The sequence below is a fragment of the Pan troglodytes genome, chromosome 10 (genome assembly GCF_028858775.2).
Source record: "Pan troglodytes isolate AG18354 chromosome 10, NHGRI_mPanTro3-v2.0_pri, whole genome shotgun sequence".
Lineage (NCBI taxonomy): Eukaryota > Metazoa > Chordata > Mammalia > Primates > Hominidae > Pan > Pan troglodytes.
This window is the reverse complement of record NC_072408.2, coordinates 74,468,433-74,481,003: the sequence shown is the minus strand read 5'-3', so window position 1 is coordinate 74,481,003 and position 12,571 is coordinate 74,468,433. Positions and strand designations below refer to the sequence as shown.

The following is a 12,571-nucleotide window of genomic DNA, read 5'->3' as shown; positions in this document are numbered from 1 at the left end:
TAGTTTTGTAATTTTAAATCTTATAAAACTTATATTTTCAAAATTCAGATATTAATGTATTTTAATTACATTGAAATATTTTGTTTACTTTGATAATTCTGCAGGCTTTTTCCAGTCTTTGAAAAGCATCCTTACCAATCCCCTGTATGTTATATTTGTAATTTTTACATTGTTACACATGAGCAGCTACATTGCTTCTCTTACTTATATCATTAAAATGGCGGAGCAACAGTATGGTTGGTCTGCATCTAAGACTAACTTCTTGTTGGGTAAGACATACTTTTTTGTGTTTACTTGATAAATGCAGCATTACTGAGTATTTGTGTTAAAAGACAGATTTTATCGTGAAGGTTATTTCACATTTTACTAAATATACTTTTATTATCTCTCTAACTTTGTAACATTTGTCAATATTGTGATATAACCATTGTTCTGCATTTGAAGTTGCATCTCATGTTAGGTGAGTTCTAAAACCAAAGTTGCTTTTGAATAAAACATTTAGAGGTAGTATCTGCATAATTGGATCTTATAGTGCTGAGATCCTGAGACTAGCCCTTTTGTAATATAACCATTATAAACCTATAATTCATGGACCGAAATAAGGCTTCAGCCACTGACAAAACATATGATATTGGCGTTTTTTAAAAAAGAATCAATTTAAATGCCTCACAAAATATGTATGATTCAAAAAAAATCATAGAGAGTATTTTTTTCTACAGTATCTATTTTCAGTGTCATATTGAGACCTGCCCATCAAGAAGTTATAACACTTTGTAGTAACTATTCTACAAATCTATCTATTGTACAAAACTATCTATCAATTTGTAGAAAGATGGTAGAAATTTGATAAATATGTGATGAGTTAAAAAATTTATCAAGTGGTATGTGACTAGGTCATGAGTACATGAGAAAATAATAATTAGAAAATGAATGTACAGAAGCACTAGACCAGGCACCTGGATGATCTTCCTGTTGAACCTAAAAGTTTAAACTTAAAAGTTAAATTTTGGCTCCCAATAACTTGATCTGAAGTTTTTGTTAGAGGAAACTTCATCTTTAATAACTCTTACAGGACAATGAAATGGTAAAATTGTAGGAGGAATTAACCATTTTTAATCCTGTATATTGATCTTTTTTTATTATAGCAGGGTATATATGTTTTGATGAATAAGGATGAGATATTACTTCAGGAATTCAATTCTAAATCTCTGGGAAAATTTGAAGTAAGCTACTGAGGTTTGGAACTCTACTGTGAGAGATGTAAAGGATTTTAGATGGCAGGCTCAAAATCTCATAGGAAAAAAGATTTTGTTTTGTTGTTGTTGATTTCTAGAAAAAAAGAACGTGCTACATAGAAATAATCTGTTCAGACGTACAAATATTCTTAGCCATTGCCTTTTGCTCTTGAAGAAACCAAACCCTCATAACTGGGAGGAAGAAATTATTTTTGTCTCTCTTACATGGTACACTGGTCCCCTACCTCTACCTTAGTCTGCCACCCTCCTTTTAAAGAAGTGATAAGATGGGATGAATTTGGTTCACCCAACCTCATACTGTGTTTCATATAAAAACACATATCCGAAAAAAACATATATATATTTATATATATATATTTATTTAAATATATATTTAAATATGCGTATATATTTATATATATATTTAAATGTGTATATATATTTAAATATATATATTTAAATGTGTGTGTGTGTGTGTGTGTGTATATATATATATATTTACAGCTTTTTTCTCTTCTTTTATTTCTAGGAGTCCTCGCCCTACCTGCTGTTGCAATTGGCATGTTTTCAGGAGGATATATCATTAAAAAATTCAAATTGTCTTTAGTTGGACTTGCCAAATTGGCATTTTGTTCTGCAACAGTGCATCTCTTATCTCAAGTTTTATATTTCTTTCTAATCTGTGAAAGCAAATCAGTTGCCGGCCTAACCTTGACCTATGATGGGTTTGTATATATAATTGCATAATATGTTAACCATCCAATTAAAAGACTATGTGTAAGGAAAATAGGGTAGAAAGCAATTGTAATTAAATTTTCTTTTCACTGAGAGAAATTTCATTTTTGAAATTCTTAAAATGTTCACTCCTTAAGACCTTAAAGTTATTTTATTCCTTCATTAAAGAAAAGCAACATATGTTGAAGTAATAATACCTACAATTTATGGGTAATTATAATGAGTGGTGGGTACTTTTACCCACATTTTATAAATGAGAAAGTAAAATTTAGAGAAATAGATAAATTATATGGCTAGCAATATTAAGATTCTGACTCAAATTTTGGGGTTTTGACTCTAAAACTCTTAGTCTTAACCATTAACATTTTAGATGGATCATAATAGTAATATAAATTACCTTCTCCAAAAGTGACTGAATAACCTTCATCTACAGTTCTTTTTGATATTAACAACTGTCTTTATGAAATAATACTTTTTCACATTGTACTTAATTCTCCTTTTTTGCAAGCTAATATTTTTTTCTTCTGGTAGTCTACAATGGAAATAGCATTAAGATATATTCTGTTTATAATTGTAGGTTAGACCTTGGGATATCTTTACTTTTCCATTATTATCATGTTTTGTCAAGTATTTTTAGTACTACAGTCTCTACCCCAAATTGAGAGCAAGATTCCTACACAGACTTTTAATAATCACTTCAATATAGCCAACAATGTAAGTTTAGGAAGGTTCACAGTCAAGCAACAAGCAAAGATGCTCAGATTACAGTTCAATAACCATGTTCTTTAGTGCTGTTACTATTGGCTCTGAGCTTTCAAAATCTGGATTCTATGAGGTGTTGATTTTAATTTGTCAAATATTCTCATTTTCTTATCTAAATAACATCCTGTTCTTGGAGGCTTGTTAAACTAATCATGAATTATTTTCCTGCATGCTTCTAAATCTAAACTGTTTTTGATCTTTCCTATCAACTATCACCTACTTTGGTAAGTCAATACACATTGTACCTAGAATACTGGATTTTAGAGGTAAGAGAACCTTAGAGATCATGCAGCCCAACTTTCATATATCACTTCCTTTATTATATGAGACCTACAGAATTATGACTTGCTTAAAGACACACAACCACTCCCTATTGATCTTATATCACACCATTAGTTTCAAAGGCTTCCTGTTTTTCAGGGCAGGCTTTAGCATAAAGCTAGTTTCCTGAAAACAAGTATAGTAACTGTGCCGTCTATTGAAAAGATGGAAGCAAGAGTTATACAGGAGTTGTTTAATTTAATTAAATTTACTGAGTCCTTCCTGAAAGGTGATTATTTGTGGGAAACATCAATTCCCTCATGGAACTCATAATCTAATGATAGCAAATAATAAAATCAATGTATTCAACATTTATGAAATCTTAGTCACTAGGACTTGTTTTACAAGTAAAATTAGTGCAGAGGTCTCTGAATTATCCCTGATTATCTCTAAGGGTCCTTGAGACTTTATCAAGGGGTCCACAAATTCTAACCTATTTTTATAATGATACAAAGACTTTGCCTTTTTTATTCACATTATCTCATGAAGGTATAGTGATATTTTTAAGACTATATGATATGTGTTGATGCCACCAGTCTTACAGCTAAAAATATGTGTGCTTATGTATTAAAATGTATTAATATTAATTTCTAATAGAGTGTCTATAGATATAACTAATTAAAACAAAAAACTGTGGGTCCTTCAATGCTTTTTAAGACTCTGAAGGACTCCTAAGAAAAAATATGTTTGAAAACTGTCCCAAAATTATTTTTCCCCAAAAGTCTCTATGATGTTGACATTTTTTACAAAGAGTAGTCACATTGGTAAGGTATGGCAGAACTAATCTGAACACAGGAGGAACTGATTGCAATTTCTAGACTGGGTCATTATCTTAGTCCATTCGAGCTGCTATAACAAAATCTTGTGTAGTTTGTAGATACACAGAAATGTATCTCTCACAGTTCTGGAGGCTGGAACATACAAGATCAAGGTGCTGGGAGATTTGGTATCTGGTAAAGGCACACTTCCTAGTTCATAGATTGTGCCTTCTAGCTGTGTTTAGTCATGGTGGAATATGCAAGGGGTCATTAACTCCATTCAGGAAGTTCATCCTCATGACCAGATCACATCCTGATAGCCCTATCTCTTAATACCTTCACATAGGAGATTAGATTTCAATCTATGAATTTGGGGGTGCACAAATATTTAGACCATAGTGATCATAAACCATTCTCCATAACTACTCCCAGTAGGATGTCCTCAAGCAGAATAAAGAATTAGATGAATTTAAATAAAATTATTAATAATGTGTTTTCTAAATTACCGATCTACTTTTTTCTTAATTTAAATGACATACTCATTCAAAGGTACTTCATCAATCCTCAATCATTAACAAATTTTTGCAAAACAAAGTAGCTTTTAAAATCTTGAAGCAGAAAATTTATACAAATAATATGCTTTATAATTTTAGCCATGATTAAAATTATATTTAACAATTTATAGCCATATTATAAAGTAAATCAGTTTAAAAACATTGTATTGTCACTTAAAAAATATACAGAACTTTTCTAGCCCTTTTCAACTGATTCTATTATTTTTTGCTTTTCATTCTTCAGAGGTTCAGCTCTAATCACAATGAATTCTTATTTTATGTACTTAAGATACAGATTTTAAACTTCAACCACATTAACTAGCATCCATAGATTCACAGAACTTTATAGTGACCTGAGAGGAACTTCAATCTAACGCCATTACCTCACCAAAGAAAAACAAAGTTACTTTTCTAATGTGAACCTTCTTGATGGAATCATAACAACCTCTTGTCTAAGTCTTATCTAATCTCTTATTTCTTTTTTAAGTTTTACTTTTTCTAAGTAACAAATCACGTTTTGGTAAAGAAGGAGAGTTACAAGCATTAAAAAAATTAAAAGCATTTTTAAAAGCCTATTTTGGCATCATCAGATCAAATTTCTTGATCTAATTGAAGAAAATCCTTTATTTCATTTCTCTTTTCTTTCCCTCACCTTCCCTCCTCCTTTATTTCCCTTCTACTTCCCCCTTGTCTCTCTCCTCCTCTTCCTTCTTTTCTTCCTCTCTCTTCTCTTTCTCTCTTTTTGATATATGTCTATCATATATTTTCAGAAATAGTCCAGTAAGATCTCATGTAGATGTACCACTTTCTTATTGCAACTCAGAGTGCAATTGTGATGAAAGTCAATGGGAACCAGTCTGTGGAAACAATGGAATAACTTACCTGTCACCTTGTCTAGCAGGATGCAAATCTTCAAGTGGTAATAAAGAGCCCATAGTGAGTATTTGTTTTTGTTTTTCCTTCTCTCCTTAATCAAAATCACAGATTTGATTTTTTAATAATTGTTTATCACATCTTCCTATAGCTAAGGTATCTAGTATAAAGATAAAAGATTCCGGTATTATCTGTCATTGTGATGGCTGTGAAGTATAAACAAAGCTTCATATAAAGTCCTGCTTAGGACACAACCAAGTTTTTCTGTTATTTGAATTTTAATTTGAGATTACCCCACTTTTTTCTTGAGAGTGTAGGAATATGACCTATTAGAATTTAATCCACTTAGGATTTCTGAGAAGCATCTGATTTGATGGAAGCACAAGATTTCAATTAATTTGGAATTAATTTATCCATCAGAAGTTAGGGGAAAGTCCTGATTAACCTGTTGTCAGAACTACCTACTTTACTAGGACAACGATCTATGTGCATTTTTATATATACCTCCTGATGAGTTTAACTAGGGGCTCACTGGGGCTTTTGACTTTCCAATAAATTAATCAAGGATTCATGCTCACTTGACTGCCAAATTCTCAATTTCCTATGTTGATTTCCTCACAGCTGGCACTTCTCTTACCCAGGATAATTTAGTATCCTGCCCAATTATTCCCAACATATCCATTTGAAATTCCATTTTTTTCTTCACTCAAATGGGTTTTTTTCCATGTGAGCCATGGGTTTTTCCTAATATCCTGGGTAACTCCCAATAGTTGGAAATTGGGTATGCTATTCCCCATACCTACCATTCACTCAGCATCTCACAAAGTTGTGTATTCATCTTTCAGGCCATTTTCCTATTACCAACATTAGCAACATAGTCAGCTATGGTGATTACTCTCTACCACACTCTTCTGTGTTTCATTTTTAAACATTTTTCATCTTTCCCTTGCCCATTGTCATACCGATATATTATGGAAAGGCATGGAGAAATTTGACGAACAAAGCATCCTAGGTTCCTTGAAGATAGGCCATAACTTTAATAAACTTGCACAACATATATGGCCCACAGACTATACTTAAAAGCCCACATCTCATATTCATCTGCTATAATATCCTTCAGTAAGGGTGCCCTCATTTAATCCCTGGTTTCACTTTGCCCAGTAGTGAAGATCTGAAAGAAACGTAATATTAGAATCCTAAAAAGAGCTCTGTCTACATGGAGACATCTTCTTAATGTGAACAATGGCTATACCATCTGGGGGCTACTGCAAAATTCCTTTACTAAATCCTCAGTAAAAAAGAAATCTCTTTTTAAAATAATGTTCTCTGTATCAAAGTTTGGTTTTATTGGCCAGTGTGCTTTCTCCATAAAAGATTGTTCCATATTATTCTTAGTGAAAAAAGGAGGATAAAAGGAAGCTTGGTGGAACCATAAAAGTATAGATTTAAATTCTTTTAAAATTCTTCCTTCAATAATTAGTCTTTAGCACTAGTAGGTTAAAGGCAAACTTCCCTTAAACTTTTATTTAGCCTAGAATCAGAATAGATTTTTTTTAAAGCCACCTACCTACAAACACTGCCTGATTAAATCTCTCAAATCATTTGATCCTAATGTTCGCCTCCTGTACTGTTACCATTAGTCAGGACATTCTGTTGTGTTGGACCTCTCTGGTAATAATATTATCTATTTTATTATCTGTCATTATGGTCTTGAATGCTGCTTTTGCCTGCCTAAATAGAATTCTGGCATCCATGCCCATCTCTATTTCTTCTGTACTCTGTCCTATTTTCAAGAGTGGCTCTAGTTCCAGATTTTGGCCCCTTTCAAACTGCTGTCTTTTCTGAAGTTTTGGGGTAATCCTTCCCCAGGGCATGTCCCTAATACTTAGTAGAGATTGTCAAAGTGAGTAAAAATGCATATTTTAGGAAGTAACTGTGGGTGAAAGAGCAGTATTGAAAACAATTTATATTAATGAGAAAATTATATACACTTTCATACACTAATTTCTTAAATTATTTCCCAATTTTAAAATTAAGAATTTATTAAATGTTAATATTCAATAACATTATCTTATACAGAAAGTAATTCAGGAAGCAATTTTGCCTTTCATTATTAAGCAACTGTATTTTCATAATATTTTTAAAACTGTAAATATTTTAGTTTGAGACTTCTTTAAATATAATGGAATGTATTCATAGCCCAGTTGCATGTGGCAAATGTATTTGGTAATATTTCAAAAATTATTTTTAGGTGTTTTATAACTGTAGCTGTGTGGAAGTAATTGGTCTCCAGAACAAAAATTACTCAGCGCACTTGGGTGAATGCCCAAGAGATGATGCTTGTACAAGGAAATCTTACGTTTATTTTGTAATTCAAGTCTTAGATGCTTTCCTCTGTGCAGTTGGACTTACCTCATATTCCGTGCTGGTGATTAGGTAAGTATGATGTTTTAAAACATTATCATGTATATTAAACTAAAAACACACCCAATGATATGCATATTTTCTGTATTTAGCTCAAATTCATATTTTGTTATATTTTAATTTTCTGGGAATTCATTTTCTTAGAATTATTATGGTATTTCAATGCTATCATTAATAATATAATTTTGTCTCTAATACTTCCATTGTGAAATCTAGGCTCTATACATTCATCTTTTATTAAGAATCTTAAGATACACACTGATTGACAATTGCCTCAATTGTAAAGGAATCTCTATATGATTCAAAAAGAACTTTTAATTTTGAGTTGCCTTGGATCCTAATGGGCCAGTTAGAGAAAATCATCTGTTGATTTCATTGAAAGAAAAAGTTTTGCAACAAGATATAAATATAAACTTCAGTGTGTAATGAAATTCTAATGCTGTAAATTCACCCACAGCATGGCTTCTGACCTAGTATCCCTTAATACCATTGTAGACAGAAGAAAAGTATATGTAAAGAATTCATTCCTTTCTTCACTCATTAAACAGATATTTAGACAGCATGTGATGCTTAATGAAGAATATTTCTTGGTAAATAAAACCAATAAGGTACTTGTTGTCTCATAGCTTTGAAAAACGACGAGTGACATGAGACAAATAAGTTTAAAAATGAACACATAATTACAAATTGCTCTTAGTCTTAATAAGGAAAAAGACTGCTAATAAAGGGAATAAAAAGAGAAACGAAATTTGGGAGTGAAATGAGGGTATATGAGGGAAAGGACTTACAAAGCGCATCTTAAAAGAAGTGATATTTTATCTAAGGGCATACAGAAAAAGCCAAATGAAGGGCTTTCAAGGAGAGGGTCTAAGTGCTGCTTCCTTAAGACAGGAAAGCGCTGGTGTGTTTGAAGACTAAAAAGAATCCAGTTCATTGGAACATACTGAGTGACAGGGGTGTGGTATAAGAGAAGTTTGGAAAATTAGGGAGGAAGCAGATAATGTGTGCCCTACTGGCCAATATAATAATTCAATCACCTAAAACTGTAAACATGTAAAGACAGGCAAGTAGATGTTAAAAATATACATGATAAGTAGAATGACCTGGGTTAACATCTAATTATACTTTTAAAACATACTACTTGATCACAGTCATGGTCAGCCAACAGCATGACGTGGTAGAAAAAAAAATGTGTTTTTAAATTTTGTTAACATGAAAATAAACCTGTAAACTAAATTTACAGTTGTTAAATTTTGACTCTGACTGCAAGTTTTATCAAATTATTTATAGTAAATATTCCACAAATATGTCTTCATCTTCAATATAAAATGTCTACTCAGAGGGAGAAGCATATATTTGCTAAATTACAGATTCATTAACATAAAAATTCACCTCAAAATATCATACCAGTTTACATCTCAATGTGTTTCAGCTTCTTAATTGAAACTTTTTCGTAAGGAGAGTTTTAAAAATACTGTTTCATCCTTGATGATGGTTATGATTTATCTAATTAAGAAAGTTATGAAATCAACATTACTACTTGTCAAAAGCGTTTATTAATCTCTCACCAGCCTTTAATTTTCTTTGAAGAAAAGTTTTGTGAAGCTGACAAGAGAATACAAATATAAAATATGAACTTCATTCTATTAATGATTTTCTAAAGTTTATATCATAAGGCTATTGCTAAAACTAGACTAAGCAGGAGTGTAGGCATTTACTCATCCAGTACATATTCATTATGTGTGTCAGCCACAGGTCCATGCAATGAGGATGCAAATGTGAATGAAAGTGATAAAACTTCATTGGCATCCAGTGGGGATGGGAAATGGGGGGTGGATTGGCATAGGAGAAGAACTAATAAACAAATAAGTAAGTAAATATGTAAAATAGGGTAAGTGTGCAACACTAGAAAGAAGAATCTGAGTAACAAAATAGAAAAAGTAGGGATAGGTAAGAGACACTAGTTCAGACATTGTGCACTGGAAATCATATGATAAGAGACCTAAATGAAGAGATGAAGAGTGAAACTACAAGCCATGCTAAATGGGGTCAGGGAAGGAACAATCGAGGCAAGGTAGAGCAAAGGTAAAGGCCCTGGTGTGGAACATACTTAACATATACATGGTCAGAAAAAAGTGTGTAAGGAACAGAGAGGTATGAAGTACAATGACAGAGCTAGCATGATCCAGATTATATTGTTGCAGGAAAGTCTTTGGAACTTATTCTAAACGTGTTCAGATGCCCTAGAGGGTTTAAGCGTTAGTATTACCTAAAGCTTATGGCTTACCTAACGAAAAGAACACTCTAATTGTGCATGGAGATGGAGTGTGTTTTTGGAAGACAAGAATGAAATCATGGAAAACATAAGGCTATGATCATTCTTCACAAGATGGGGTCTTGATTGAGCATGGTTATGATAAAGGAAGTGGGAAGCGACTTGAGTCTCAGTCTTTGTTTTGTTTTTAAGGCAAAGCCAATATGATTTGCTGCTCAACTGAATACAGCAGGTGAGAGAGAGAATTTAAGGATGATCTGAAAGTTCTGGTCTGAGTTCTAGAAAAATGATAGTACTATCGAACAATATGGGAAAGACTAAGGAAGAGAAGTTTTGGGAAAGTGGACAAGTAAGACTTCTTGTGTCTCTAAAACTGAGCTGCCTGTTAGATATCTACCAACAATGTCATATGCAGAATCCACTATTCAGGAGAAACACTAAAGTTAGAAACATAAATTTTAGAGTTAGCAACATACAGATGCTATTTAAATTCAATGTACTGTTGAGATATTCTAGGGACTCAGTATAGATAGAAACTAGATCCTAGGACCAACACCTAGCACTCTAACTTTAGAGATCAATAATAGAAGAAGCCAGTGAAGGAAACTGAGGAAGTCCCATGAGTTACGAGAAAAACTGAGAAAAGATCATGTTCTTGAAGCATAATGAAGATTATATGAAGTAGTGAGTAAGGCAACTATGTCAAGGGCCGCTGAGAGTTCACAGGAGTTAGGGACTAGAAAGTGACCATTGGATTTCATTATAAGCTGATCACTGTTAGCCCAAACAAAACTGGTGCATGAAGAAGGAAGGGAAAAATAAGGCTGTTTTGGTTATTAAAAAGTGTTTCATTTTTATGGATTTAGGGGTACAAGTGCAGTTGTGAAACATGGATATATTGTGCAGTGAAGTATGGGGTTTTGTGTTCTCATCATCCGAATAGTGTACATTGTATCCGATAGATAGTATTTCATCCCTCCCACCCTCCCATCCCATCCCATCCCTGCCACCCTCTCCCAACCTCCCACACTTTAGTCTCTAATTGTCTATTATTTCACTCTGTATGTCCTTGCGTACTCACTATTTAGCTCTCACATCAAAGTGAGTACATGCATTTTTTAACTTTCTGTTTCTGCCTCATTTCACTAAGGATAATGGCCTGCAGTGCTACCCATAATGCTGCAAATGACTTGACTTCATTTTTTTATGGCTGACTAGTATTCCATGGTATATACATATATATCAAATTCTTAATCTAACTATCAGTTAATGGACATTTAGATTAATTCTACGACTTTGCTTTTGTCATTAGAGCTGTGATAAGCATACAAGTGCAGGTACTTTTTGCTTGTTTGTTTGTTTTTGTTTTGAGAGAGAGTCTCACTTTTTTTGCCAAGACTGGAGTGCAGTGTCAGGATCTTGTCTCACTGCAACCTCCGCCTCCCAGGTTCAAGCAATTCTCCTGCCTCAGCCTTCTGAGTAGCTGGGATTTCAGTCACCCACCACCATACCTGGCTGATTTTTTTTGTATGTTATGTTATGTTATGTTATGTTATGTTATGTTATGTTATGTTATGTTATGTTTATTTTTAGTGGAGATGGGGTTTCACCATGTCAGCCAAACTGGTCTCAAACTCTTAACTTCAGGTGATCTGCCTGCCTTGGCCTCCTGAAGTGCTGGGATTGCAGGCGTGAGCCACTTCACCCAGCCACAGGTTGTCTTTTTAATAAAATCATTTCTTTTTCTTTAGGTAGACATCCAGTACTGGGATTACCAGATTGAATGGTAGTTCAATTTTTAGAAAACAGTAAATCTCTATACTGTTTTCCATAGAGGTTGTACTAATTTACATTCCCACCAACAGTGTATAAGCATTCTCTTTTCTCCTCATCTTCACCAACATCTCCTGTTTTTTTGACTTTGTAATAATAGCTATCATAAGGATATAAGATGATGCTATGATTTTAATTTTAATATCTCTGATGATTAGTGATGTTGGGGATTTTTTATATGTTTATTGAACACTTCCTTTGAAAAATGTCTTCCTTTGAAAAATGTCTGTTCATGTCCTTTGCCCACTTTTTAATGAGGTTCTTTCTTTTTTTTTTTCATTGAGTTGAGTTCCTCATATATTATGGATATTAGCACTTTATCAGAGCCATTGTTTACAAATATTTTCTCCCATTCGGTGGGTTGTCTGTGTCCTCTGTTGATTATTTCTTTTACTTAGCAGAAGTTTTTAAGTTTAATTAAGTTCCATTGGTGTATATTTGTTGTTGCTGTTGTATTTCCTTTTGAGGACGTAATCATAAATCCTTTGCCTAGACCAACGTCCAGGAGAGTTTTTCCTAGGTTTTCCCCTAAGATTTTTTATAGTTTCAGGACCTACATTTAAGTCTTTAATCAATTTTGAGTTAATTTTTATATATGGTGAGAGATAGAGATTCAATTTTATGTCTGCATATATGACTCTCCAATTTTCCCAGTACCATTTATTGAATAGGGTGTCCTTTCCTCAGTGTATATATGTTTTGGCCTTTGTCAAAGATCAGTATGTTGTAGGTATGTGGTTTTATCTCTAGCTTCTGTAGTCTGTTGCATTAATCTATGCATTTATTTTTATGCTATTACTA

At 33.0% G+C, this 12,571-nt stretch overlaps 1 protein-coding gene across 1 annotated transcript in view; it reads left to right on the top strand.

Moving 5' to 3' along the window:
- LOC134807488 (putative solute carrier organic anion transporter family member 1B7) overlaps positions 1–12,571 on the top strand; it is a 75,267-nt gene that overhangs the window by 31,349 nt on the left and 31,347 nt on the right. The window contains exons 7-10 of the mRNA XM_063785884.1: positions 105–269; positions 1,765–1,960; positions 5,136–5,301; positions 7,490–7,674. Of these exons, the coding sequence (XP_063641954.1) occupies positions 105–269; positions 1,765–1,960; positions 5,136–5,301; positions 7,490–7,674 (712 nt within the window). The remainder of the gene's footprint in view (positions 1–104; positions 270–1,764; positions 1,961–5,135; positions 5,302–7,489; positions 7,675–12,571) is intronic.